This window comes from Python bivittatus, unplaced genomic scaffold, assembly GCF_059951505.1.
Source record: "Python bivittatus isolate LINGU-HERP-01145 unplaced genomic scaffold, Pbiv_v1 ctg000730_np1212, whole genome shotgun sequence".
NCBI lineage: Eukaryota > Metazoa > Chordata > Lepidosauria > Squamata > Pythonidae > Python > Python bivittatus.
The window spans coordinates 1,796,080-1,823,163 of NW_028277109.1; the positions used below are offsets into that span (position 1 = coordinate 1,796,080).

Consider the following 27,084-nt stretch of genomic DNA (forward strand, 5'->3'; position numbering starts at 1 on the left):
TACACTAACAGGAAGTATGAAAATTATATTTGATGGAATGAAGCAAAGAAAGCTGCAGATAAGAGTATACTGCTTCAAGAAGTCAAGATGAGAAAAAGTTACCCGGCGGGGAAGCTCTCATGCCCACTTTCACGGATCGAGAGCCACCTTTGGTTTCAGTCGATATTCAGGCTAATGGAAGTGTGGCTTGGGGCCATGTAGTTCAGGATGCTACCGCCAGTCCCTCCTTTTCTGCTAGATAGCAAAGTTTCTGCTTTAAAGAAATTGGAAGAGAGAAGAGAAGAGAAGAGAAGAGAAGAGAAGAGAAGAGAAGAGAAGAGAAGAGAAGAGAAGAGAAGAGAAGACGCTTGTTCTTTCTCCCCAGCAGCTTCAGAATCTTCTGGGGGAAATCTATGAAGAAATGAAATAGAGGGAAATCTTTTCAGGAGAGTAGCTGTCTTTGAAAGGACAGGTTAAGACATATTTTGTAAGGTTTAATTTTTATTTTGATTATGTGCTTAAGCTTGATGTTTTGTCTCAAGTATTTACTGTGTTTTTTTATGTGCAGTACATGTTTGATAGTGTCTGTTTTCTGTGACTTGAAGTTTCTTTAGTGTTGCCTCTAAATCAGGAGAAGATGGCATCGTTTTTGGTCTGCCCAGAGGCTTATTTTTCTATTGATGGTCCTTTTAAGTCATGTTCTGTGATAGGAACAGCTCTGCATTTTTATCTCCTTTGCCACTAAATGTTTTTGCATAGATTATCTAAAACTTAAAAGGGATTTTTACATTCTCTTTTCTTTTTTTAACAAATGAAGTTTTATTTTATGTATCTCATGAGATTGATTTATCTCCCAAGGGGAAGAATGGCTCATTTCCTTTGCCATGTACTTCAGTGCTACAGGGCCAGGAAGTGATGCTGGAAAATTTCATATTTTTCTCAGTTTTTCCTTTTAATTTGCCAAAAAAGCAGTACAGGTTATGGAAGCCGCCCCCTCTCCCATTCCTGGGTTTAGGGAGAGGACACCCGGTGAGGCACCCTCTAAAAGATGGGGGGTGGCAGAGCGAGCTATCAAGCCGCCATCCCAAGGGCAGGACGAGGGGTCAATGTGGGAAGACCTAGAGGGCTTTTGTGGAAAGAAAGTTAACATTTCCACCCTGGAGCTCAGCTGTTCTGGTAGAAATGTGCATATAGAGAAGTAGATAATTGCAAATAATGTAATCAAAGAGAAAATAATAGTTAATGAGTAAAGAGACAGAAAAATTGCAGAGTGGTTTTGATGGAAATAAAAAAAAACGAAGTGGGTGAAAAGGACTAAATAAGTCTCAGTTGAGTAAGTGGAATTAAAAATGAGAGTGATGAAATAGTTTGGGATTAAAACGAAGTGGGGGAATGCTGGAAGGGTATTTTAGAGATCCATATGGGAATGACTGAGATATGTGGAAGGGAGGAATTTCAATAAATGCCATAAATCTTAGTATCCAAGAAAAGAATGGATGAAAAAGTCACCAATTGTGAGAATGTTGAAAAAAGTTGGTCTCAATGATCCTCATGGTCCACAATTCTATGAAAAATGATAAGGTTGCTGATAGAGATGATACGGAGAAATGTTAAAATACGAATGTGGTTTGCTTGTGAAACAACTGTATGATTTGTTTCATGTTTGTTTGAAGATGCCATCTGTGCCTGAAGAATGCTGTTGTTATTTCCCTGCACAAAGAGAAAGATGGCAAGATGGAACGCAAAAGTTACAGCACAGAGATTAGTTTGTTGATTGTGCCTAGGAAAAATTCTAATCGAAAGGATACAAGAGGTGACTACCAACAACATTGGGAAGTGCTGTGTGCCGTTATTTCAAGAACGGGACTTGCAGACAAGATTTTTGCTTTTCTGTAGGTCATTGAGAAATGTACGAATGTTGATTTAGAGAATGCTTACAATAAAGTAAATAAGCTTGACTTACGAAACATTCTGTGTGAGTGTGAAGTTAAAAGTTGGTTGATGAATACGATAGGGGTTCTTATATGATGGAAGCAAAACTTGTGTGAGAATAAATAGAATGCTTATCAACTTATTTGACGCTCAGCAGAGTGTAAGGCAAGGATGTGTGCTATCCCCCTGGTTCTTTAATATATTTATGAATAAATTAATAAGGAATGGTCATGGTGATGGTAGAGGTGTGTTGGTTAGGGACATGAACTTGTGTATATAATGTAAACTAGGTATAATTGGCTGGAACTCAAATCGTTTGTATTTGATTGTATGATCCAACAAAGTGTGTAGCTCTGAAAGTGACTTAAAGATTAGGGTAGTTATGTTTGACAGGGAAGATGGAGTGGATTGAAATTATGTATAAATGGTGAAAAACAAGAGCAAGTAGATGCACTTGTGAAACTGGATAGAATAGTTATTAAAAATAAGGAGATGAATAGATAAATTTTAATGGTGGTAGACAGACAGATGATGGTACATGTTCTGTTGCACTGAATGAACTTTGTTAAAAGAAGGGGAAAAGTGTATAAGAATGTGCTTCTGCCCCCATTGTTATCTGGAAGTGAGAGTTGGGAATGTTAGGAGAAATAGAAATGAGTGCAGTGGGAATGTGGTACTTAATACATGCAATAAACCAGAAGAGATAGGATCAAGAATGAATCTGTTGAAGAAAAGGGAACTGAATACAGAAGCAAGTCACCCATACAAAAAAAGTACATTGAAGTCATATAGAGAGATATATCAGGAGTTTCTCATGGGAAGAAATTCATCCCATTATCTGTACAACAATATTATGTCTACATGGATCATGTGAAAAACTTGTGTGTTTTGCACGTCTACTGCTATTTACTGCCACCTATTGGCGTGTGTATGCTAGTTACCCAGTGGGGGGTATGGATTGGCAATATAATGGGAGGATCATATGCCAAGCCTAGTTTCATCCACCATGTAGTCGTTTTTTATGGGTTATGTAGTTGTAACTAATAACCAAGTAGTGTCCCTCTTCTCTGAGAGTTTTTGGCTAGAGACTTTGTTAAGCTTATGTTGCTAATAAGTCTTGGATGCTAAAATACATGAGAAGAAGTGTTTTTTCCTATATTTTGTATGATATTTGCATTTTATGGAGTTTTGCATTTTTATCAATAAACACCAGTTAGTATATATTTTTCTGGCTGGATTTCTTTGGATTGCTGCACTCTGCTCAACAAGATAATAAATATAGATTGAATTGCAAAACAAATATATGAATGAAGGGTGAATGGGTTGAGAGGAGGAAGAAAACCAAGAAAGTAGTGAGTGGAGTTGGTGAAATCTTCAAAAAGGGATAAGTTAAAAATTTAAAAATGTAGCATTTGAAGTGCTACTTCAGATAATAGAAATAAGGATGGAAAAGTGGAGTGAATCCTGTTTGGAAATAAAAGCACTTTGTATTGAGCTTAGTTGAGTGGATACTCTCTGCTGAGTCTCTCCTCTGCCACGGTGTATTTTCCCTTGGAGAGGCTGGCACTTGCAGAGGGATGGCAGTGCTGTTTGGCTGCTTACAAAACTAGAGTTCATGTACAGAGAGAATATGCCAGATTTAGCTATATTTCCTGGTCTCTTTCTATCCCTTGCCTTTAATTTCTTTGGTTGAATGCTTGTTACTTTTTTCCTGCACGTTGCATAACATTGCTTATCTGGAAAGGGAATAGCGTGATGGGTGTGCATACACATCTGTACATTCCCTCTGGGATCAGGTGACACATTGGCTTATCAGCTGCTGGGGTGTGCAGGTGGTAGTGTTATGGTACCCTTGACAGGATTATGAACTTGGCTTGGCAACACTGCCTCTGAGAAGGACTTGGATGTGATTGTTGACAACAAGCTGAACATGATTCAGCTGCTAGAAAGGTAATGCAGTTCTGGGCTGAATTAGCAGAAGCATCATACCAAAGACGTGTGAAGTCCTTATTCCTCTCTACTCAGCACTGATGAGATGACACCTGGAGTCCTGTGCATGATTCTGGGCACCCCATTCCCAGAAGGATAGTGACCAGATAGAAAGAGTTCAAAGGAAGGCAATGAAGATGATCCAGGGACTTGAGGACATGACATACAAGGAGAGGCTGAAGGAACTTGGGAAGTTCGGTCTGGAGGAAAGAAGACGGAGGGGAGACGTGATAGCCATATCCAGGTATATAAAAGGGTGCCCTGGGGAAGTTGGTCAGGAACTGTTTTCCATGGCTTCAGCAACTAGGACCAAAAATAAGAAGTATAAGTTATAACTATCTAGATTTCATTTAAATATAAGAACAGATTTCCTGACAGCAAGATCTACCTATGGACAGGGTGGGTTCTCCATCTCTAAAGAGAGAGATTTACTTATTTGTCTTACGGTTATATCCTGCTGTAATCAAGTTGACTCTCAGCAGTTAACATGATAGAAGACAGTTAAAACCTTCATGGTAGGCTCAAAATTTCAAGTAAGGACAAGTATCAAACATAATAAAAATAACACAAACTCAAGAAAAGAAAATAAACTAAGAACAATGGCCCAGGTTGGTTAGAGGCCTCCTCACTGGAACAACTTGGTCTTTGGTCTCTTCTTGAACGTAGTTTTTAAGAAGAGACTGGATAGTTCCTCTCGGGATGGCAGTAGCTGGGACTGGCTGTAATTTGATTCCTCTTAGCCACCAGGAAACCAAAAGCCTGAGCAACAAGAGGCCTTACTTGGTACAGCTCCTAGGCTCCTCTTAGGTTGGCCATATCAATGCTGGCTAACTCTTGCTCTTTAAAAGTAGGATCTTTACTCCCTGTGAAAAAGAGTATCTTTTTCTATAGGCAGCAAAAGAAACCCTTCTGCTGGCTCACTGTGCAGAAGATTGCATAGAACTCTCCCTGCCTCTTGCTGCTTGCTCTTTGGGGATCATGTCCCATTGCCTGGGGAAAGGCATTCTCTGTACTTGCTCACTGTGGCACAGCGCTTCCTTTTCCTTCTCTGCGGATGCAGTCTTTTATTTATTTTTGCAGCATTTCCAGGCCACCCGACTTACAATTGACTCCAGGAAGCAAACAGTAAAGCACTAACAATTAAAGCAAAACAGCCAATACAATAGGATTCCTATCCAAATTGTTGTGGTATCTCCATTCAGCTAGGGCCAAAGATATGATGGATAGAATAAGACTGTTTTCACTTGCTTCCTCCCCTGAGTTATGTGAAGCCCAGAGGATGGGGAATTCACATATCTTGAAGTGGGGGGCGGGGGGCGGGGGAGTTTTATAAAGGGGAGCTGTTACTGAGTAGGACTCACCAAGACATGTCCACTGCCCTGTATTTCAGAAAAGCTCTGGAAGAGCAGTTGGATTCTACTTGGGCAACGTTGTGTCTGTAGTAACCCAGGGCTGCGTCAGGTGAGGCTTTAAAGGTAACCACTTGCCTTGGAAGCCTCCTGGGAACCAATGCAGCAGCTTCAACATAAACGATGCTATGCACTGGTGGGACTGATGTACCAACACCCCGGCCACTGCATGCTTATTTATTTGTTCCTAAGCTTGTTACTGGCCACAGCCAAACCACTCTTAGTAGCTTACAATATCATTCAATACATTAAAACATCCACAATGTAATGTCAATAAAATAAATGTAATTTTTTTAAAAAGCTATAATAATAATGTGAAAGTATATAGCCATCACAGCAAATGTGCAAATATCTAATTTGAGCAGTTTACAAAATGTTAGTAAAATTGGGGTTGATCTATCTTGGGGGAGGGATATTCTACAAAGCAGGTGCAACAACAGAAAATCAGTGCCTGTGAGCCCTCACTCCCCTTACCTTGTGAAGTTATCAGCCCTATAAAGTTGACCAGAGTAAGAAACCAGTGCCATGTAGGTCAGGACTACTTTTATTGTAACAGTCATAATAACAGAATCTTGCAAATCTGAATGTGCTTCCCCCCTCCCCCCTTTTATCTTTGTGAGAATTGGGGAGGGGCTTGTCTGAGACTTTTACTCAAATTCTTGGAATGGGCTCAAGCCATGCTTCTCTGATAATTGCCTTGGTAGTGGCTCTTCCTCCTGCCTGTCAAGACTGTTCCATATACCCTCTACAGAAGTCTGGGAGCACTAAAAGGTTCTCCTAGGAGATCCACATCCAGGTTGAGAATGGTTGAAGAAGATGGTCTTGGAGATACTTAGAGTGAAGTCATGTATGAGCCAGTTTGGTGTAGTGGCTAAGGTGCTGGGCTAGAACCCAGGAGACTGTGAGTTCTAGTCCTCCCTTAGGCATGAAAGCCAGCTGGGTGACTTTGGGTCAGTTGCATTCTCTCAGCCCAACCCACCTCACAGGATGGTTCTGGTGGGGAAAATAAGTGGGAGCATAAGGTATATACGCTGCCTTTTTTTTTTTTTAGTTCACAAAAAAAATAAAGGTAGGATAAATCAAATAAATAAAGAAATAAGGCTTTTTGTACCAGCTGTAACGTATAGGTCATCATTAAAGAAAGTACATTTCTCCCCTGTCGCCTTTACAGCCCAAGGGTCCCTTCTGAGATGTTTGCCATACCCACATTCTTTTTGTGGGCTAAGCTGCCTCTTATCCGACCTTTCCTCTGGCTGCGGCCCTTCTCCCTGTCTCCCAAGGTCATTCCCACATACCATTACAAAGGTAGACCCATGTAGATTGATTGGCAGTAGTCCAACTAAGTGGTGATTAAAGAGCACCAGGATATGTGGGTCTAAGGTAGGCTGTAACTGGCACACCAGGCAAAACTGAGTAAAGCTCCCCTTGGACATAGCTTCTACTTAACTGTTTAAGCAGGAACTGCAAGTCCAGGAGGCCTACCCAGAGTAACTACTGACACTAACATTGTTGAGCTGCCATGTTGTCTACGGATGAATAGCACTCCATCTTGGAGGGATGTAATTCAAGCTTCTTTGCCCCCTCCACATCCTCACAGCCTTGAAGCACCAGTTTGAGACTTTGACTTCATCTTTGGCTTGGCCGGGGGTGATGATACACAACTGTGCGTCATCAGTATATGAGCAACACCTCACCCCAGATTGATGAATGACCTTCTTTGGAAGCTTTGTGCAGATATTTCACAGCATAGGGAAGAGCAGAGAGAGTTGGGGAACCCCACAAGGCCTCAAGTACTTCTCTAGCACCACCAACTGGTGCCACCTGATCAGGTATGAATGGAATTACTATAAAAGAGTGCCTTGCACTCCCACCCCGTAGAGGCAGGCCAGAAGGGTACCGTAGTTGACGGTGGTGCTAACCACCACAAAAAGGTCTAGAAGAACCTAGAGGGATACAATTCTCCAGGCCCCGATGAAGGTCATCTATCAGAGCAATCAGTACCATTCCTCTTCTGTGAAGAGGTCTGAATCTTGACTGAAGAGGATCCAGATAATCTGTTTTATCCAGAATCATCTGTAGCTAATTCCCCACCACTTTCTCAACAGCTTTCCCTAGAAAAGGAAGGTTGGAGATTGAACAAAGGATGTCTAAAGTGCTCAAATCCAGGAAAGGCCTTTTCCAGAGAGGGCACAGCTGCACCATTTTGAAAGGGGTTATATGATCTCTTCCCTCAAGAAGGTATTAATTATTTCCTGAAATCAATAACCTTAGCACGAATTCACTTTCTACCTGGCTGCCTGAAAAAGCCAGTATGGATCAAGTAGGGGTATTCAATCCACTTCACATTCGTAAAGATTAAAGGAATCTCAGATCGCTGCATAAGATGCTGTCTCATTCACCACAGTAGACACTCCCTGACTGGCACCTAACCCTAAACATATATAAGTGACTTTATCCTCAAGGAAGCACACAAACTCATCTGATGTGCTTGTCAGTGCTTTGCTCCATCCATTGTCTCCTTGGAATCTGGGTAATCTTGAACAGAGCCACCTGGTGAGAATCTGGAAGCAGTAAGGAAAAAATCGTACTCTGCCGCTGTGTGAGCCTACCATGTACTCTTCTTGTTGCTTGGCTGCGTCACTCCTGGCCATTGTTGTGGTCACCCTCGGGTATCTCTGGTCTCTTCCTTTCCCTCAGTTCCTTAGTCAATCAAATAACTTCTCGGGAGTGATGTATTTGAGATGGGCGGCCCTATAAATTGAAGCGAGCAAGAGAGGGGACTGGGCAGAGGCCTCACTGGAGCAATCTCAACAAACGCCCTCGACGCCTCCACATTCCATGGGATTTGCCTTCTAATCAGTCCTCAGCCCTTGCAGAGATTCAGTGTGTCCATTAACTGCAGTTTGATGAGGCAGTGATTTGATCCTGGCAAAGGACAGATGTTGATGTCCTTCATCTTCAGGGCATGTTTTATCTGCATCTAAGTAAATACTAGATCAAGCACGTGCCCTCCCATGTGAGATAGCACTGTGATCTCTTGTGACAAACCCATGGTCCCCTTAGAGGCCATAAACACATGAGCTACGTTAGATCCCTTTCCCAGAGATTGAATTCCCCCAAGACTAGCAGCCTTGTAATTCCAGTATTGACCCTGAAACAGTGTCAAGGAGCTTCTGAAGGTTGCTGCCGAGCGCCTGCCAGTCAGTGCGCTGACTGCTGCTCGGGCTTGTCAGAATGGCCCAGTTCCACGCAAAGGCACACGCAACAAGTCATCCCTGGTGCTGTTCTCAGCGTCATTGCAAGAGTCATGCACACCTCCTTGGGCTTAAGGACTTTGAGTGGTGCAGGATCTGATTGCCAGCTAGGTGAATTTCAAGCAGGGCTACATCCCCATTGTCACCCAACCAGGATTCGGTAATACACAGCAAGTCAGCCCATTTGCCTGTTACCGCATCTTAATATGTTAAAATTACATTTCATAACGTGTTAAGTCCTGAACAGATGGCACATTCTTTCTATACTTAAAAAGTTCTGGTTTTGTCTTTGGCCAAATGGCTGCTGTTCTGCAGCAAGAGAACCCGGTAGGGAATGTAAGGCTAATCAAGCCAGGCCAAGCTATTTTATTTCAGACGCAATAGGATTTAGCAATAGGACCATTTCCTTGATTAGGGGAGACTTGGTGTGTGTTGACAAGGTTGGATCTAGGAAGGACTTCAAGTGGAACCTCCAGATACAGTGAGTAGTTATTAAATGGAATCCTCTACTCAATCTTAGAGCCATCCATGCTTTCCCTGTGAAGCATTTGAATCTCTTGGGAAGGGAGATAGGCCAGTTGCCCCATCCTGGCTCCTGCAGGCTGGCTTTCTCAGGGCTGCAAGAAAACAAGCTCCCCTTTCTGTTATTTTAGGATGCACAAGGCGGGGAGGCACAAAGCCCTGTGGGAATTAGGCTGCAAGGGGGATTTGTACTGATAGCATATCCGAGATGATGGAAAATAAGCTGCCTTTGGCAGCAACTCTTAACCTCTCTCTCTCTCCCCCCCGCCCCTTTTCTGCAGGAAAGAGGAGCCCCACCCAGGAGCAGAGGCCACCCTGAAAGGCCCCGCTTGACAGTGGGGATGACCTGGAAAGTGCCTGACTGAGGCTGGGCTGCCCACTTGTCCTCTTTGACAGTTTCATTTCATCATAATAAATGCTGCCTTCGGAGAGAACAGTCAGTCAGAAAGCACGGTCCCTCTTCAGCTTGGCTTGGAAAGGTCCGTACGTGTCACGAGCGCAGCATTAGCTCATCTTCATCCTCCAGCCTTGACTCACAACCTGTGCTCTTTCTTGGTTTTGCTCTTGTGGGCAGGAGCGAGGTACAGGCCTCTGATCTCCCACTGTTGCATCCAGGATTCTCTGCTCTCCAGGAAGGCACTGGACTGGCCCACTGACACTGGAACTTGAGTTGCATACAAAGCTGGCACTGAAACATCCCTGCCAGCTTTTTATAGAGCAATAATGCCTTATCAGGAACATGGCTGCTGAAATGAGAAAGTGGGGGAGCAACAGGCAGCTGGTGGCCTGAAGGACAGTTTCTTGCCACTCTTGAGATGTTTCAGGAAGGAAGGTACTTCAGGTGAGGGACTTAAGTCAGCCAACATCATCCCTGCGAACAAAGGTGTCCCTGACAGACAGTGTGGTGGTGACCCACTGCCTTGGAAGGAACTCAGTCCTGGAGCATTTCTGGGAGGGGATGGCTTCTGGAGACTTGCCTTTCATGTAGAGTTTGATTCTTCCTTTGGTTTGTTTAATTTTGTAAAAATTTTAATAGAAGCAGGAACTGTAACACTTTGCACTTTGGATCTCATGCCAACCTTGAAAGTTGGAAGAGACATTTGAGGAAGTCATGCTGATATGGCCTGGCAAAACTAGAGGAGAGGGAGCCATTCCCTAGAGAAGATGTTGACCCCAGGGCAGCTGGAAATTACTGTGCCAGGCAGGGGCCAGTCTTCTCCTTGAGCGCAAGGAGAGAGGCTCTCTAATGGTAGAGAGGCAGAGCTTCTGGAGAATTTAGCCCATGACTTTGGCCAAGAGCTGTTGGATGAAATTAGCTCATTGGTACCTCTTCTGGTGTTGCATGGCTCCTTGTGGCCACATGATCCTTGCCAAACCTCAGTGGAACTTGTTACTCCTCAGTGATGGAGCTGAGATGCAAAATCGTTTACTCTGGAATCTAAACTTGAAGCTTTTCTGGGATGGGTGAAGAAAGCTAGCTTAAAGTTGTAGTTTGTTCCCAACATAACAATGCTTCTGTTTGTTTTTAGAAAAACTTGGAATGTCTGTTGTCCCATATTTTTTGCAAATTAAATGGTTGGTTGGAGACCTTTAAGGAACAAGGCCAGCCCACTTTTCCCCCACTGTGTGAGCTAGTGTAGTTTGTGGTCATGGGAATTTGGCTGGTAGTAGGATTACCTTGTGGAGGTAATGCTCTGATTCCATGTTGGTTTCATGAAGATGAGCTACTTGTAAAGTTGATGGCTGTTAAAGTTAATGGCCATTACTACCTATGCACTACACTCAGTATGGAAAATAAAATTAGTTTGAGTACTTAGCCCAGAAAGACAAATTAATACTGATAATCCTTGCTTAACGACCATTTGTTCAGTAACCAAAGTTATGATGGCTCTGAACAAATGGTAGTAATGACTGGTCCTTGAAGTTACGGCTGTTGCAGTGCCCTGCGGTCACATGATCAAAATTTGGGCATTTGGCAGCCTGCCTGCATTTACAACCGCAAGGACTCTTCAACTCCCCCCACCCACCTATCTCCCCCCATTTCTGCCCTTCTGGCCACCCTGCACTCCACTCCCCCTGCCACCCTGCCCCTGCCTCAGGACAGCCACGTGTAGCCAGCAGCTGCCTTGCGAAGGCCAGGCTGGGCACACCTTGTCAGCAGCGGGAGGAAGAACATGGCAGAGGTCAGCTGGAAGTGGCAGGGGAGACAGATTGTAGGGCAGCAGGGGTGCAGGGTGGCAGACTGCAGGGCAGCCAAAAGGCAGATGGGGGGGAGATAGGATGGGGAGAGTTGAAGCAGAGGTGAGCATGGCAAGGCAGGAGAAGTGTGAGGTCCTCACCTAACAACGGTGCTGTCTTGGCCCAACAACCACAACCAGGACTCTGGAAATTGCCATTGCCAAGTGGGGTGGTCATGTGATACTCCACCTAATGAGCACATCGCTTAGCGACAGAAATTCTGGTCCCAATTAGGGTCATTAAGCAAGGACTACCTGTAGGTGTAATGGAGTCCTGGTGGAGACATTCTCATGAGTGGGATACTGCAGTTAAAAGGTACTGCTTGTTGAAAAGTAACAGAAGTATTAGAAAGAGAGGAACTCATCCTGGGTTAAACATAGCCATGCTTGCTCAGAAAGAATGAACCAATTTGGCAATGCCACAGACAGCATCTGAGTTAATCTCTGGAGAATCAAAAGCAGTACTGGGCTTGGAGTCTGTTACCGCCCTTTTGATCAGGGAGAAGCGGTGGGTGATGCCTTCCCAAACCCAAATTCAGCTCCTTCAAAGGGGCCGGAAGTTGCCGTGATAGAAGGCTTCACTTATCCCACAGTCTCTCTTGGCGGACCAGCTCAGCCACCCAGCCCTTCCAGGACATTCCTGATGTGTCTGGCTGACAGACTGGGCTTGCAGAGGATGGGCACAAGTGGATCAGTTGTCCCCAGGCTGATACCAGCAAGCGGGGAAGACTTTGTTGAGGAAGTGGATGTGGCAGGAATATTGCAAAAGCAGCAATGCAGCGTTGGACTTCTTGAGTTTAAGAATACGTAACAGCAACGCAAATCTTGGACTGGGAACAAGAAAGGACACAGAGATGAGGTCACAGAGGAGGAGAATAGACAGTCCAAAACAGTAGAGCTGGGGGTCTGGAAAGCAAAAGCTCAGAGTGCACTGGAATTAGTGAAGGATACTAAGAATATTAAAAGGAGATCTTTAGGTATGTTCCAAAGAATCAGTATTCCAGCAGCTCAATGAAGGAAAAGTGCTAACCAGGAAGGCAAGACTGTTTGAGCCCCATGCTGGTTCGGTCTTCCCTGAGCAGAGATGCAAAGAGCTGCTAGAAGTAACAGGATTGCAGTCCAAGTTCAATATCTACATGCTCCGAGAATCCCTTTTACACTCTGGTCCGGGTGGTGTAAATGGCATCCCAGGGGACTAAAAGAAATGCCTGATGGTATAGATGAAACCTTGCATGTTATCTGAGAACTCCTGGAGAACCGATGAAGCGCTGGATGACTGGGGGAGAGCAAAAGCTATCCTTGTTTTCAAAAAGGGGGAAAGGAAGATCCGGAAGATGGCAGATCAGGCACTCTGACACTGGCATCTGAAATCATCTAGAGCAAATCATAGGTCTGTCAACTCCTTTAAAAAAACAGGGCAGTAATAAGCAAAATCCAGAATGGGTTTGTTAAATCTTAGGAGACAAACATTTTTTTTTAATTGGGGAGCTTTCTTAATGAACTGTGAGACTGATGAACGCATATGATACTTTGATCAGTGAAGTATATGACAAATTGCTGATGAGCTGGAGGGTCATTTAAGTATCTCCGTAGCTGGCTTGGAAAGTTATGCTTGTGCTCATTAAAGGAACCTTATCAAACTGGTGAGAGAGAGATCAAGTGAAGAGCCACAAGGATCAGTCCTGGATCCAATATTTTCATTGATGATTTGGATGAAGACATGAAAGGGGTAGTTACCAAAATTGTATATATGAGCTGCCACCTAGGAAACAGAAATAAAATGTCAAAATCTGATGGATTTGATAAAGCAGTAGTGTGATGTGGCTGGAAAGCAGGCAGTGCAATGTTGGGCTGCTCCAACAGAAGAGTAATTTCCAAGCACATGAAAGAATCAACTCCACCTTGTGTATGGCATTCAGTCCCACTTTCAGGATTCGGGGAGGGCAACAAAGATGATTAGAGGAATACGAATTAAGAGTACAAACCGAGATGAAAGGAGCGCTAGAGCACAGGATGGTGCTCTTCGTGTGTCCGGAAGGATACCGCTTCGAGGAAGACTCTGACTGAGCATTGTGAAGATGTCATGGCAGGATGACCGTGAAACCGATTGCCTGTTGTCCCAGCGGTCTTCAGTTCTTGGCTCAGCTGACGCGAGAGTCACGTGGGGCGCTTCGGTCTGGGTCCTTGGTGGAGGAGGAGGGTGGGCATGGTCTCATTGCCCCCTGCCAACTCTAGGACTGCTGACTTGGTGCGGCGTTCTGGTCACTGGCCTGTCCAAGGGATTCTGAATGAGTGGGCCATGTTTCCCGCAGACCAGGGTTGCTTTGGCTTCCTTCCCCTGGCTTTTGAGACTCATCTAGTTAGGGGGGCTCTCGGAGCGGGAGAGGGGAGGGTTGTACTTCACCGCATCGGGGACTCGAGGCAGCAGGGTGAGGAGGTGGGCTGATGAAGCAGAGGGGGCATTTTCCTCCCTGCCTGCAATGTGAGTGTGGGCTCACCGGTCAAGTCAATAGAAGACACAGGACAATGCTCAATCAGTGGGTTGTGTAATCCACAACACAACAGTGGGGCAAATTAGTTGAGGATCTTTTCAAGCCAGAGATTGGACTCCTTTTGATGCAAAGGTCTGGGCTGGGAATTTCATGTTTTAATACCTGTCTGAGGCTTCTGATAGATGGGCATCTCTGTCCTTGCTCCCCCCCCCCAGTGAATCCAATTCAGCCATCTTGTGTTCAACGCATCCAAGATGGGTTTTAAGGGCGAGGATCTGTGGGAGTTGAGCCAACCTGTGGCACTAGAACAAGATTGACCTCCTATGCAAAAAAGCGTTGCTTCTCCCAGGGAAGGTGTGCTGCGGCCTCTCGTACTTAACGTGCTTAGCGCAAAGCCTTTTTTTCCAGGTTGGTGTTGGCAGAACATATTCTCTGAAATGCCTCCAACACAGTCTGTCTTGCAAGCATCTCTCTAATCTGTAGAGTGCAAGGTGATCGATACAGGCAACGGGGGGGGGGGGGGGGGTTTGCAGTAACTCCTTTGACCCTGTGGCTGTGACCCGTGAGGGGGCAAAGGACACCCGATTCTCGGAGGTGTTTCATGTTTTGCTCTTTTAGACTTCGTGGGACACTTGCTGTCTTTGCTGCTCTTAAGCACACTCTACGCCCACTGATTTTGCCTTCCAGTGGCATTTTGGAATTTCAAAATGTTAGCTGCCCACTTTGCCTCTACATGCTTTTCCTCTGAGAGGAGAAGGAATGCATTTCCTACACAAGCACAAAGGAAAACAGGCATTCTTTATTCCAGAAGTATTTTTGTGCAATGATGATTCTTAGAGGAGACTAGTAGGGGCTACGTGTCATAACTGCCACGATACTCAAGGGGAGGGAGGCTATAACAGTATGTGGGAAAGACTTTTACCATTACAGAGGCATAGGTGGAATAGTGGTATTCCCCTGATGTAAATGTTCCTGCAATAAAAGTGTGAGCAGCAGCCCATACGCTGTGCTTGGGTGCACATTTGCACACACACACACACTCTCTCTCTCAGGCAGGAACACAGCCGCAGCCCGACCACAGGTAGGCTTGTTTCTGAATAGCCCTGAATGCAGTCCTGAGGCACTGTGGAGCTGTGCTCAGTCCCGCAAATGAGACTGCTCTCCACAAGAGCCCAGGGAAGCTCCTCATAAACCCTGGGTGATGGGTGGTAGCCATCTTTCCTCAGGAATCTCTCTGCTGGGCAATGGGGAGACTTGGCTTTGTGAAGAGGAGAAAGCAGCGTGTTCCCTTTCCCAGGTTGGGTTTTCTCCTTGCTAGTTGGCAGGGTTTAGGCTCTGGGCTGCGATCTTGGCCTTTCTCCCGGTTTGCCTCAGCTCTTGGGGGAGCTGCCTTGCCAGCTCACGGCCAGCTAGCCAGAGCCTTTTCCCAACAGCAGTGGGGGTTCTGCGCCAGGCTTCTCGCCAGTGGGAGTGGCCATGCTGTTGGTACTACTGCTCTTGAAGGTCCCCCTCCCAACTCAACTGAGTCCCCTTCCTCAGCTGAAGTGTCGTAGTACAAGCTGATGGAATATCCCTGGAAATATTTGTACCTGGGGAAGTAGGAACCTTGTCAAGTTCACCTTTTCATAGCTGGGGTTTTTTTCCCCAAAGGAAGCAAGTTGAGTTGATAGATGACAGAAGTTTCTCAAGCTTCCCAATGAAGCAAGAGTTGGTTATGTTTATTGGACAGTGACAGCCAGAAGTTTTGCAAAGACCACACTTCAGTCTTCCCTGGTGCTTTCTGTTCCATGATGTCCTCCTTGGGAGTCTTCAACCAGCTGTTCCAAGTGTCTTCCCTAACCATAGAGGCCCTGAGAGACCAACAAACACATGGTATCCTGCCTTTCTGCTTAAATAAGCACTCGGGTTCAACTACATTTTAAAACACAAGACTAAAAACAAGTGAGTGCTATAATTAACTCTTAAAAGCCTGGCAAAGCAACCTGTCTTTACATAAGTTCTAAATATGGAGAGTGTGGGGGCCAACTGTGGTTTCTTAGAGCAGTGCAGATGGCTTCCTCCTGGTTGTGAGATAGATGGACCTCTGAAAATAGAAGTATCTTCAAAACGGCTTCTGCTGTAAATCTTAATGAACAGGCAGATGATCATGGTTCAGGCAACCCTCCCTCATGGCCTAAACCATTTCAGTTTTAAAGGTTAATACCAATATTATTATTATGGTTGGTCACAACCAGATGTTTAGATTGGATTTGGCATTTTTATCCACCTATCGAGTCCTTCCCGAGGACCTGGGATAGGCAGATGCTGTTGATTGACAGCGTTAAAGGTCTCGTCGCAGGATGGAAGCTGTTCCAAATAAAGCTGCCTTTTGCAATGGACTGACGGTGATTTTGTCCATGCCGATGGTCTTCAAGGGGTGCTCCAGATGTTTTGGGATTGCACCCAAGACGCCTATTACTACTGGGAGTCTCTCTGCTTTCTTTTGCCAGAGTTTTTCTATTTCTATTTGCAAGTCTTTGTATGTTGTGATTTTTCTGCAGTTCTTTCTCTTCTCCTCTGCTGTCTCCAGGTATTGCAACGTCCACTGTCCAGACTTTTTTGTTTTATCAACAATTGTTAAGTCTGGGGGTTGTGTGGCAGGTGCTGGTCTGTTTCAATCCTAAAGTCCCAGAGCACTTGAGCTCCCTCATTTCCAGTCACTTTGTCTGTTTTGTGGTCCCACCAGTTCTTGCTTGCAGGCAGATGGTATTTCTTGCAGATATTCCAACGCACCACCGTTGCTACTTTGCCATGCCGTTGTTTGCAGTCAGTCTGCGATCTTCTTGGAGCAGCTGACTCGGCGGTCCACTGTTTCTTCAGCTTCTTTGCAGAAGCAGCATTTGTTGCTGTCTCCTCAGTTCTGGCTTGTGTGCATTTGTTCTTAAGGCCTGGTCTTGTGCAGCCAGAATTAGCCCCTCTGTCTCTTTCTTCAACTTTCCTGCTCTCAGCCATTGCCAGGTCTTGTTGTTATCTGCTTTGCCTGCTAGTTTTTTTGTGTACTGGCCATGCAATCCTTTGCCTTGCCGTGTCTCTTTTCTATTCTTCGTTTGGTCTTTCTCATAGGCCAGTTTGGTCTCTTCAGTATTCAGTAAGCCTTCATGGTGTACTAGCTTCAGTGCATCTTCTTCACTGTCCTTCAGATATTCTTCCAATGCCCTTTTTTCTTCTTCAATTGTCTGGTATATTTGCAACATGCTCCATGCTAAATAGAGTCTGTCAACATCACTGCATGGATGAAGGGCATGATTCATTGTGATGATGATGATGATGATGATATTATTATTATTATTATTATTATTATTATTATTATTATTAGCCACCCACTCCAGAAGACTCTTAAATTTCTTAAATTATGCCCAGTAAGCAATTATACCTAATTCAGACTTTCAGCTCAGGCATTGTATAGCTCCTTTTGGTTGGTTAGCAGCCTGGTTACTAAAGTCACTGACTGCCAGATATTTCAAGGGTCCCTCCCTGTCCACACCAGTGTTCATTGCAGTAGTCATAATGGCATGTGACCAAGGCATAGCTAATCCACACCAAATCCAACCAGCTGAAGAAGTGACACAGCTGGCACACTAGGTATCCTTGCCCCACATGGCAGCTGAAGATCCTTTGAGCTGAGGCTCAAGGAAATCCACCAGATTGCAAAACTGTTTCTTCAGTGGGAATGCAACTCCAAAGTAGGATGAACCTCAACACCCAAATCCAGTTTCCTACTTACCAACAGCATCTCCATCTTTTATACATTTCAATTCAACTTGTTCTCCAGCACATCATTAATGTCAGGCAACATACAAGGGGACTGGCTACTTTCTTGGAGAAGGCACAGTGCCTATAGCACTTCACTCCCATGCTTCAGATGACCTTCCCATCAGAGTCATGTGATACTGGACAAGATGGTGACAAGCTGGAATCCGATGAGATACTATAGAACAGTGGCCTAGATGCCAAGTAGTAGTCTCTTAACAGCATCTTCTGACACAACAGGAAAGATGGGGACCACTGCAAAGCAGTCCCTCCCCTCAGAAAATCCGAACACCTTGATATTCGGCAACAAAAGGCAGGAAAATCTTCAGAACTAGCAGGACCATTTCAGTGCCATATCCAAGTGGAAGCTCATCAGTGCGGGGGGCTCACAAATTGTCACGTCCCTTGATTTCTTAGAGGAAGGGAAGCAGCAGACAGCTTGCTCTCCTCTCCCTGCAACAAGTTGCAAACCCTTGTATTAGCTCCCATGCAGGTTACTACTACAATTTCCCTTCCAGAGAGGTTTTAATTCTTCCACTGTTCCCAGTGCATCTCTTAACCCCAAAGTATTAATTCAGTCCACTATTACATTTGTTCCTCGCTACTCCAGGATATATTTTTTTAAAATACTAGTCCTGAGAAAACTATACAGGGTGTGCGCACGCGCATGCTCTCTCAGGTGCTAGGTTGTCAAACAGGTTAAATGGCAAGCAAACAGCAAGATCCCTAAACTGTTTACTCTTAAACCAGCCAGGTGATACTTTTTTTCCCTCTTGCCTCAATCACAGAGTTAGGGATAAGGCCGGGGGGGGGGGGGTGCCGGAGAGCACTTCTTAGAAGTTTCTGTTTGCATACTTTGAAGTAGAAAATCCTGCATGCCTGAATCATTGCCATGTTGAATGTCAAATTGGATGCTTCTGGTATAGGGGTTCATTATTAGTAGAAGCCAAAAAAACTATTTTGTAAATATTTTCTTAATATTGGGCTAGCAGGACAACTTTCAATCTTATGAAGCCAAACAGCTGCTTTCATGAGATTAAGGTCTGCGGTGGAGACATCATGAACGCCACTACAACCATCATCCAAGTCTGAGGCCTGTCATTCTCTGCTGGGGGACGGCGATACTCCCATTCTATCTAGACTGCAGTTGTGTTTACTTTTTCTCGTTATAAAGGCACGTGCAGGTGACTGGAATGCTGTCTTCCCGGTAACCTGGCTAGCAAGGAAAGTGTGTGTTTTGCCCACTGCTGCCCATCATGGAAGTCTTTGGCTTGTCTACAAGTACAGGCCCTTTTAGAAAAGGCCTCAGACTTGGATGATGGTTGTAGTGGCGTTCATGATATCACAGGGCTGGGATGAGCTGCAGCAGGATCCGGTAACTTGGGGGTGGCAGCAGGGGGTGGTGGCAATCTTGGTTATAATGGCAACTATTGAAATATTGAATTGGGTCCATTCCATACAGCCACGGTTTCCAAACTGAGCGCGTTCTCCTCAAGTGCAGCCCCTGCCCTGAAAGCAGTCAAGCTTGAGTCGCTCGCGAAGCCCACCAACAGGCAGCAAGAATCAATCAGCCTCAGTACCTGCCATGTACCTGTGTGTGGCCGCTGGCCAGAAGGGCTTACTTTAGCCATCATGGTTAATAGCAGCTGGCCATTTCTCCTCCATGGATTCATCTCCTTCTTTTGGCATGGAGGGGGAAGGGGGGGGTCACGGAACCTGTCCATGCAACTATCTAATTTGAAGGTTCTTGGTATGCTTTGGAGACAAGAAGTTAAAACACCAGCCTTCTCTTCCTACATATGCCTTTGTGGTGGCTAATGTCTCCATATGCTCTACTAAATGTAATTTGTCTTCTAGCTTGCCACCAGTGTTGCAGAAGATGGGAGTAATTTAATTCATTTATCTGACTCATAAGGCTGCCTAATCAAAAGACTGAAGGTGGCACATAGCATTCAAACATCATGAAAAATGCAAATACAAAACCGAATACACAGATAAATTGTATTGGGAAAATACAAATAAGTTTCAACCACCTATGATAAACTAGTTGGCTTCTGGTCTGTTTCCAGAGCCGGGTTCTTAGAGGTTTTCTGAAGGACAGCAAATTGGGGCCAGGCAAACCTAGGGCAGTTGGAGGGGGGACAGGGAATGGTGACGTAGAAGCCATGACTCTGGGTCCCATCAGATGGCACTATTTAATCACTAGGACCCAAGGCGGGGACACCCTGCCCACTCTTAGAGGATGGGCAGAAACAATTAGGAAAAAAAAATCGTATAGATAATGATGCCCCAACCACGTAGGACTTTATAGGTGACAAACATCACCTTGGATTGCACCTGGAACCCTACTGGTAACCAGTGTAACCAGCTCACCGAATAGAGGTTTCACATGAGTGCTCCAAGGTGTGCCCATAACACTCACCTGGATCCTGGACCAGCTGTAGTGTCCACGTGGCCTTGAAGGTCAGAGCGCACGACAGCAGCCCCACAAGAGGTGACTAAGCAAGAGTGATGGCGAGTCAGTCCAGGAAAGGGCATAACTGGTACATGAGGTGTGTCTATGCCACAACTGCCACTTGATCTTTTAGCAAGAGCTGAGTCCAGGAGGACCTCAGACTGCGCACCAGTTCCATCTGGGGAAGTATAACCCCATCAAGATGGCAGATGTCACAGCACAACTGTCTGGGAACCCAAAGCTACCCAGTCTTGTCAGGGTTGGGCCTGAGCCTGTTCCTCTCAACTGCCTCCAGGCACGGAAGTACACAAGTGGGCATCATCAACATACTGCCCCAGCGACCTTCATGCTGGCAGGGACACTCAAAGGCTATGGTGGCCCCCACAAGAAAGAACAGAAAGCCTTGTGCTGGCTTAGCAGTCCTGAACTGGACCATCCAAAGGCCACAGCCCTGGAGCTGCACAAGATGTGCCACGAGTTGACTTTAACCCAGGTTTGTTTTCTGCAAATCTGTCCCATGTGATGAATTTTGTGATTCAACGTAGCTTGCAAATCCAGGCAATGTGTGAATAGCAATTTTTAATGCATCAGAAGAGGAAAACTGAAATACATGGCTTGTTATCAAATTAATATTCCTTTTTAAATATTTCATTTACTATCTCCATTAAGTAAAATAAAAAGAAGATGAAATGAAATCACATTAACCTTCCTGTGTGTTGAACCACAAACTTTTTTGGAGTGCAGGATTTGGCCTGGAAAAAGTGGCCCACCCTTGTCATTATTTTAAACTGTTCCACTGCCCGGTTCTGGATACCATCCTACAAAGACCAAGTGTAGGAAAGGGCTCCCCAAAGTAGAGTGCATCGTCTTGGGACTCCCCGAACTGGATCCTAAAAGACTATTTAGACAAGGCTGATCTGCGGCAGGAAAGCTGCAGGAGCCCCTCAGAGAGGCACAGAGTCACATCCAGCCAAACCCATGACGTGTTTTTTTTTATTAAATTCCATTAGTTTTTTTTCTCTTCATATATATATTTTTTCCTCTAAGCACAATACAATACAAGAACTCTGTAGGTTTGACACAATGTACAGAAACTTCAATAATCTACAACTGCTCAAGAAGTTACAAAAACCCCCAAATTCACACCAGCCACGGCCTTTATGGTACCAATAAAAAAAGTGGGGAAGGGGGATGGGGGCTCCAGACTATGTACAGGGTCTAGGGGCTTCACCATTCTCCTTCTTTTGTTCAAAGGGAGAAGGGAATGGCGAGCATCAGACCAGACTCAGGCTCCCGTGGAAGATGGCTGTAGTCTGGGGGTCTGGGGCGCAGGGAGTAGAGATCAAGTTACACGATTTGCTCTGGGATGCCAGGCTAGGACACAAGTTGGGGCGGGGCCATTAGCTGCATTGCACTCCAGGGCTAGCCCTGATGATGCTGGGGGAGAAGCAAGGGTTGGGAAGTGAGCAAGGACCAATGGGTGTCACAAACAAACGTCTCCTCTGCCACCTGACTGAGCCTTCAACCAGTAACAGCCCACTCCATTCATCAGCAGCAGCATTAAGTGGCAGGGCGCAGGCCCCACACCCTTCCTTGTGCCTTCCGATGTCCCGACATCAGGACTTCCATCCCGCAGATGGGAAGGGGTGGTGGCGGCTAACGGTGCCAACGTGCCTTGCGGCACTCTGCTGCCACCTCTGCAAGCAGCCAGACCCTCTGCCAGCTTCCCTGACAGAGCAGAGACCATTCTTGGCCAGCCAGAGTTGCTCTGGAAGCAGCCGCATGGAAGTTCGATGGCTCTGCCAACGTCTGGAGAAGGTGGGCCAGATTCATCCCTCCCGGGAATCCCCCCCCAAGCCTGACTCGTTACGGCCTCTCCTGTTAGCGAGGTGGAAGAGGCAGTCCACGACTTTCCCTGCAAACTGCGCATGGCAAAGCCAGGCTGGGGCCTCCCTCCTGGGCAACAAACACCTCCTTTAGACCTGTGCTGCCCCAGGCCAGGCATGACCACCGAGACCCAGAAGGACCCCTCAGGCATCAGACAAGCAGCTCTGGATGCGATCGACCCACTGCTGAGCCAGCTGCACATCCTGGGCGCAGAAATTGTAAACCCGCTTTATTGTCTTGACCTGCCAAGAAGAAGTGCAATCCTGAGGCAGGGGGCACCAGGCAAGGGATCCTACTGCCCTCCACCCCACCCCACCTCACCCCTACTAGTCACTTTTCACCCTTCCCCCATCTGGGCTGACCTGCCTCAGGCACAAGGGTAACTTACATCAAAGAAAGCTTTTTCATCCACCATCTTGGGGGCTCCCATGGTGGGGGTGCCTGGCATGATGGACTCCACTTCAGCCAGGTCGATCACCCCTTTGCACTCTGTGTCCAGGTTGCTGTCATAGTATCGCAGCTACAAGGAAGGAGAGTCAGAGGTCAAAGCTGCTCAAGGCCAGGCAGAAGTGGTCCCCTGCCCCAGCCCCAGTGCCTCCCCCACTACCTGATGCTTCGTTTTATCCAGCACAAACCAGCGTAGCTTCCAGGGCTTCATGAAGGCCCCTTTCTTGTAAAGGGAGCCCTCATAGGAACTGCAGAAGAAAAGGGGCTCGGTGAGGAGAGAAAGGAAGCTGATGGGCTCCATCCTGCCTTCCGCCCACTGAGACCCCCCAATCAACCCCTTCGCACCGATTCTCACTCTCCGCTGTCTGGAACTGACTATAGAGTGTGCTGGTGCTCTTACGGCCACCTTGCTTCCCACTAGATGGGGTAGATGTGCTGCTGCTCTCGCTGTCCAGGCTGAGGTTCAATGTGGAGCTACCGCTGCCTGCCTCCTGCAGGTAGACGCCAAGCGAGCGCCGTTGATGTGACAGACTTGAGGCCATCAAGAGAGAACTGGGTGCTGTCTGCAGGAGAAAGGTGGTCAGCAGAAGGAAGACATTCTGATAAAAGCAACTTGCCAAAGCAGTGCCCCCATCCCCGCCACAGCTGGACCCCTTACTTTACTGCCAGTGTCCACCGCAGGGCCCTCCGATTGTTGGAAAGCTTTCACTTTGTCCCAGGTCTCCTTCCAGCGTTCTGGGACCTGCCCCAGCTCCATCTCCAGGTTCTGTACCTCCTGGAACAGGGAAGGCAGTGGTCAGGCCCAGTCAAGGGTGCCTGCTCAAGTCCCCTGGCCTCTGAAGAGAAGCAGCACCAGGCACCTGAGGGAGCACCTTGCGGCTGTTGGCTCCTTCTGCAGATCACGAGGGAGAAGCAACCAGCTCTCCTCCACCTCGGGGTTAAAAGCTAACCACAGCGACTGCAACATCTACCTTTTGAGAGTAATGCAGAAGATCATCACAATGACTCTAAAGAGAACATTTCAAGAGATGAAATTCCAAGGGGGATGGGGATCAGGGAGAGGGGCTGTGATTTTCTTCTGTCTTTGCTTTTACAACTCAGTCCAAGTGATGTATAACCAAAGTCCATATGATTTTTCTCCCATCATTCTTGTTTGGTTTTGAACAATAAAACATCAATAGTAAGGTCCCTTTGGTACAGAGAACTGACTATAACACACAGTATATTTGAAAGAAAGATAATATACATTTAATTGCAGTTTACATCTAATAATAAAAGCAGCTTTCTTGCTGTAACCAAGCGGCCCTTCTATGAAGCTCCTTTGACAATCCAAGGAAGGAACCTAGAAAACCCAGTGAGGTTCTTTGGTAAACAAGAGGAGATATTGTAATATGAATTTTTAATTTATGGTTCCCTTCATTAATCTGTTTTCCCTAGCAAGTCTTGCACTCTACCCCATTTCCCCAAACCCTCCTTTCCTGATCTTTGTTCCCTTGTGTTTGCCATTATTCTTATGGTCCCTCGGATGCAGAAGCTGCTGCATTACTCCAGAGTCCACTGGAGTTGGGCCGATACATTCCAATCAATCAATCAATCAATCAATCAATCAATCAATCAACCAACCAACCAACCAACCAATCATCATCATGATTTCTCAACACCAACTGGCCAAGGCAACTCCCAACTCTATGGCTGTCATCTCTTGGGTTTGCAATCTCTCTGGCCTTAAAATTGTATTTAAATCAGCTGGTTCTCAAGTTACCAGGAAATAATTTTAGTGAAACAGTTGCTAGGTGATTTGGGTGTCTTGGCTGCAGTGACTTTGTAAATTACATGGATATATTTGGCCATCTAGTGATTACAGGAGGAGGTGGGAAAGCTTTGGCCTGATGAATATCACCACTGATGCCCTTGCCGGAATTGTTAGGAAGTTTTTTGTATGAATGTATATGGTTACGTCTATACATGTCTTTTTCCCCTATGTTTAGTGGAGACACTGGTAATCTGTAATTCCAGTATTCAAAGTTTATTATGTTCTGCCACTGCACTTTGGGAAAGCCCTTTGTTTAGGATAATCCTTGACCGAGTTCTGCCTGCTACTAATCACAGACAGTAAAAGCAATTTATTCTTTTCTTTTTTCGATGGCCAACTTATTAAGGATTTCCAAAACTCTGAAGTGTACATATTGGCTGAATTCCCTAAATGAATATCAAAATGGATCTCAATGATTTAGCCAGTCAGTGGAACAGCTTCAACTGAGCCAACTCTTTCTCCTTTTCTTGATCCAAAAAAGGCTGAGCTGCTGCCTCTTACACAAGGGCTACTGGCACACTTCCTGGTTTCCTAGTTGATCCAGAAATTAAGGGACTCTTTATGTTCTTAAGTTTTCTCCACAAGCTTTGCCCAGCTGTCTTCCTGCTCTCCCAACACCTCCTACGACATCGGCCAAGAACTGATGCTTCTCAGAAAGCCGAGACATTGTACGGATTCAACGCTGGCGCCTCTGCAGCCCAAGGAAAGGCCCTGGGAGGGGAATGAAGGAGCCGGCAAATGGGGCTTGCCAGCTTTCAGGCTAAGCAACTTGCCCTGACCCCAAGGAAGATGCACACAAGCCAATTCTCCTTTGCAAAAGGATCACTTCCATCCATTTTCTTATTTCTCTACTTTACGTCCACTGTTTCAATAGGCTACCACAGTCTATTTCCTTCTCCTTATTTATTCCCATTTTACTATTCTTATTTTTAAATTAAGCTTCCTGACAGTTTGTCTACAGGTCTCCCGCAGCATGGCTTTCTTTTAAATTTCAATCTCTCTATGACATTTAACTCTACCGACCTTGGCCACGATCCCAGCCAGCGCCAGCCACCTCTCTCTTGGCCGTCTCGGCCTCTGCTGGCCAGCTGTGCTTCACCATCATGATGATGGCGCTGCTGGCCTGGGCTGTCTAGCGTGTCTGCCATGGCTGCATCTTCTAGCGCGGCCTCTTGCCACATCTGGTTCTGGTTTCTCCTGTGACCCCTCTCTAGCTCTGGCTTGAACTTGGTGGGCACTTCGCCCTCTTCTCCCATGGCTGCCTCTCAGTCTGGAGGAAGAGATCACCTTCTCTCTCCAGTGGGTGGGTGCTAGTCTGCAAAGCCACTTTCCCCTCCTCTGCTGCTGGGGCCTGCTGCCCCTAAACCCTCCAGGGCCTTTTCTCCAGCTGACAGAGAGTTTCTCTCTGTCCTCCCCACCCTCAACTGCAACGGAGGAGTTCTTCAGCCAACTGGCCAGCAGACACCCACGCTGCGGCTTCTGGCCCAGGTCTCTGCTTTGCCAGTTTCAGGTTCTTCTGTCGTGTTAGGCAGGATGGTTGGCTTCTGTCTTCCTTCCTTCCCAGCCAGATCTTGCACATTTCTTTCCCTTCCCTTTCCTACAGTCACTGAGCCCAGCCTTCTTCTGCAACTCCCTTCCTGCTCCAGCTATCCTTTTTTTTAAAAGTACAGCAGCTGAAAATGGAAGGGGGGGTCCTTTTTAGCCTTCAGGGTGAAGGGAGGTGCAGGTGTTATCACCGCTGCAGCTGCCTTTTCACAAAGCCATCTTTTAATCCTGGAGGAACTTGGAAAATAGAGCCCTCAATGGCAAGTATGGACTCTCTGAAAACAGAACTGAGTTTGGCCTCTAACCTCATTTTCTCCAAGTTAATCATAGAATCTGAAGAAAAGGAGGCACTAAAACTCCATCCAGTCCACTCCAACCCTAACCCTGTGCTCCTAACCCTATGTTTTTCTTTGAAAAACTGCACAGAAGCCCCAAGGTGCTAAATCTAACAGCACTTTGACAAGGCACAACACTGAGAATAAGATATACAGTACTGTGCAGAAGTTTTAGGCAGGTGTGAAAAAGTGCTGTAAAGTAAGAATGCTTTAAAAAATATACATTGTAATTGGCTGGTGTGGGTCTTCCGGGCTGTGTGGCCATGTTCTGGAAGTTTTGTTTCCTAACGTTTCGCCAGCACCTGTGACTGGCATATTCAGAGTGCAGGAGCACAGACAGGAGCAGTTCTCTCTGTGCCCAGGGTGATGTGACCCTTTTGTGGGTATTTATAGAGATCTGGGGGGGGGGGGATTGAGGGTGTGTGTGGGGGATTGGGTTACTGAGTGGCTGCTTATTTTGGTGTCAGAATCTGTGTGTATCTTCCTGGGGATTAGGCAGGGTTTTTTCTTCTATTGAATTGTTAACGAGGGGTTGCTGGGGGTGATTAGCAAGTTCATTGTGTGAACTGTTCACACATCCTGGTGGTTGAGCTGAGTTTGTTGACGTTTTGCAGGCTGTATTTTTCAGGATTGGTAGCCAGGTTTTGTTGATTTTTAGACTCTCCTCTTTTTTATTGAAACTGTGCTGGTGTTTGTGAATCTCAATGGCTTCCTCGTATAGTGGCTGTTGGTGTTGTCCAACAGCCACTATACCAGGCTATAACGGGAAGCCATTGAGATTCACAAACACCAGCACAGTTTCAATAAAAAAGAGGAGAGTCTAAAAATCAACAAAACCTGGCTACCAATCCTGAAAAATACAGCCTGCAAAACGTCAACAAACTCAGCTCAACCACCAGGACGTGTGACCAATTCACACAATGAACTTGCTAATCACCTCCAGCAGCCCCTCGTTAACAATTCAATAGAAGAAAAAACCCTGCCTAATCCCCAGGAAGA

The 27,084-nt window shown here is 46.0% G+C and overlaps 2 protein-coding genes across 35 annotated transcripts in view; one reads left to right on the top strand and one right to left on the bottom strand.

Moving 5' to 3' along the window:
* Positions 1 to 14,331, top strand: part of PPP6R2 (protein phosphatase 6 regulatory subunit 2) — a 92,738-nt gene extending 78,407 nt beyond the window's left edge. For 14 of the 29 annotated variants that reach the window (XM_088129090.1, XM_088129085.1, XM_088129089.1 and 11 more), the window contains one exon: positions 1,653 to 3,930. In XM_088129090.1, coding sequence (XP_087985216.1) covers positions 1,653 to 1,875 — 223 coding nt within the window. In that variant the 3' untranslated portion in view covers positions 1,876 to 3,930. The other 15 variants (XR_015793569.1, XR_015793571.1, XR_015793572.1 and 12 more) reach the window with 9 other exon arrangements.
* A 6,704-nt stretch (positions 14,332 to 21,035) lies between these two features.
* Positions 21,036 to 27,084, bottom strand: part of SBF1 (SET binding factor 1) — a 112,987-nt gene continuing 106,938 nt past the window's right edge. For all 6 annotated transcript variants that reach the window (XM_088129082.1, XM_088129081.1, XM_088129080.1 and 3 more), the window contains 5 exons: positions 23,051 to 23,167; positions 22,738 to 22,955; positions 22,553 to 22,640; positions 22,334 to 22,465; positions 21,036 to 22,187 (listed from right to left, as the gene is read on the bottom strand). In XM_088129082.1, coding sequence (XP_087985208.1) covers positions 22,089 to 22,187; positions 22,334 to 22,465; positions 22,553 to 22,640; positions 22,738 to 22,955; positions 23,051 to 23,167 — 654 coding nt within the window. In that variant the 3' untranslated portion in view covers positions 21,036 to 22,088. The remainder of the gene's footprint in view (positions 22,188 to 22,333; positions 22,466 to 22,552; positions 22,641 to 22,737; positions 22,956 to 23,050; positions 23,168 to 27,084) is intronic.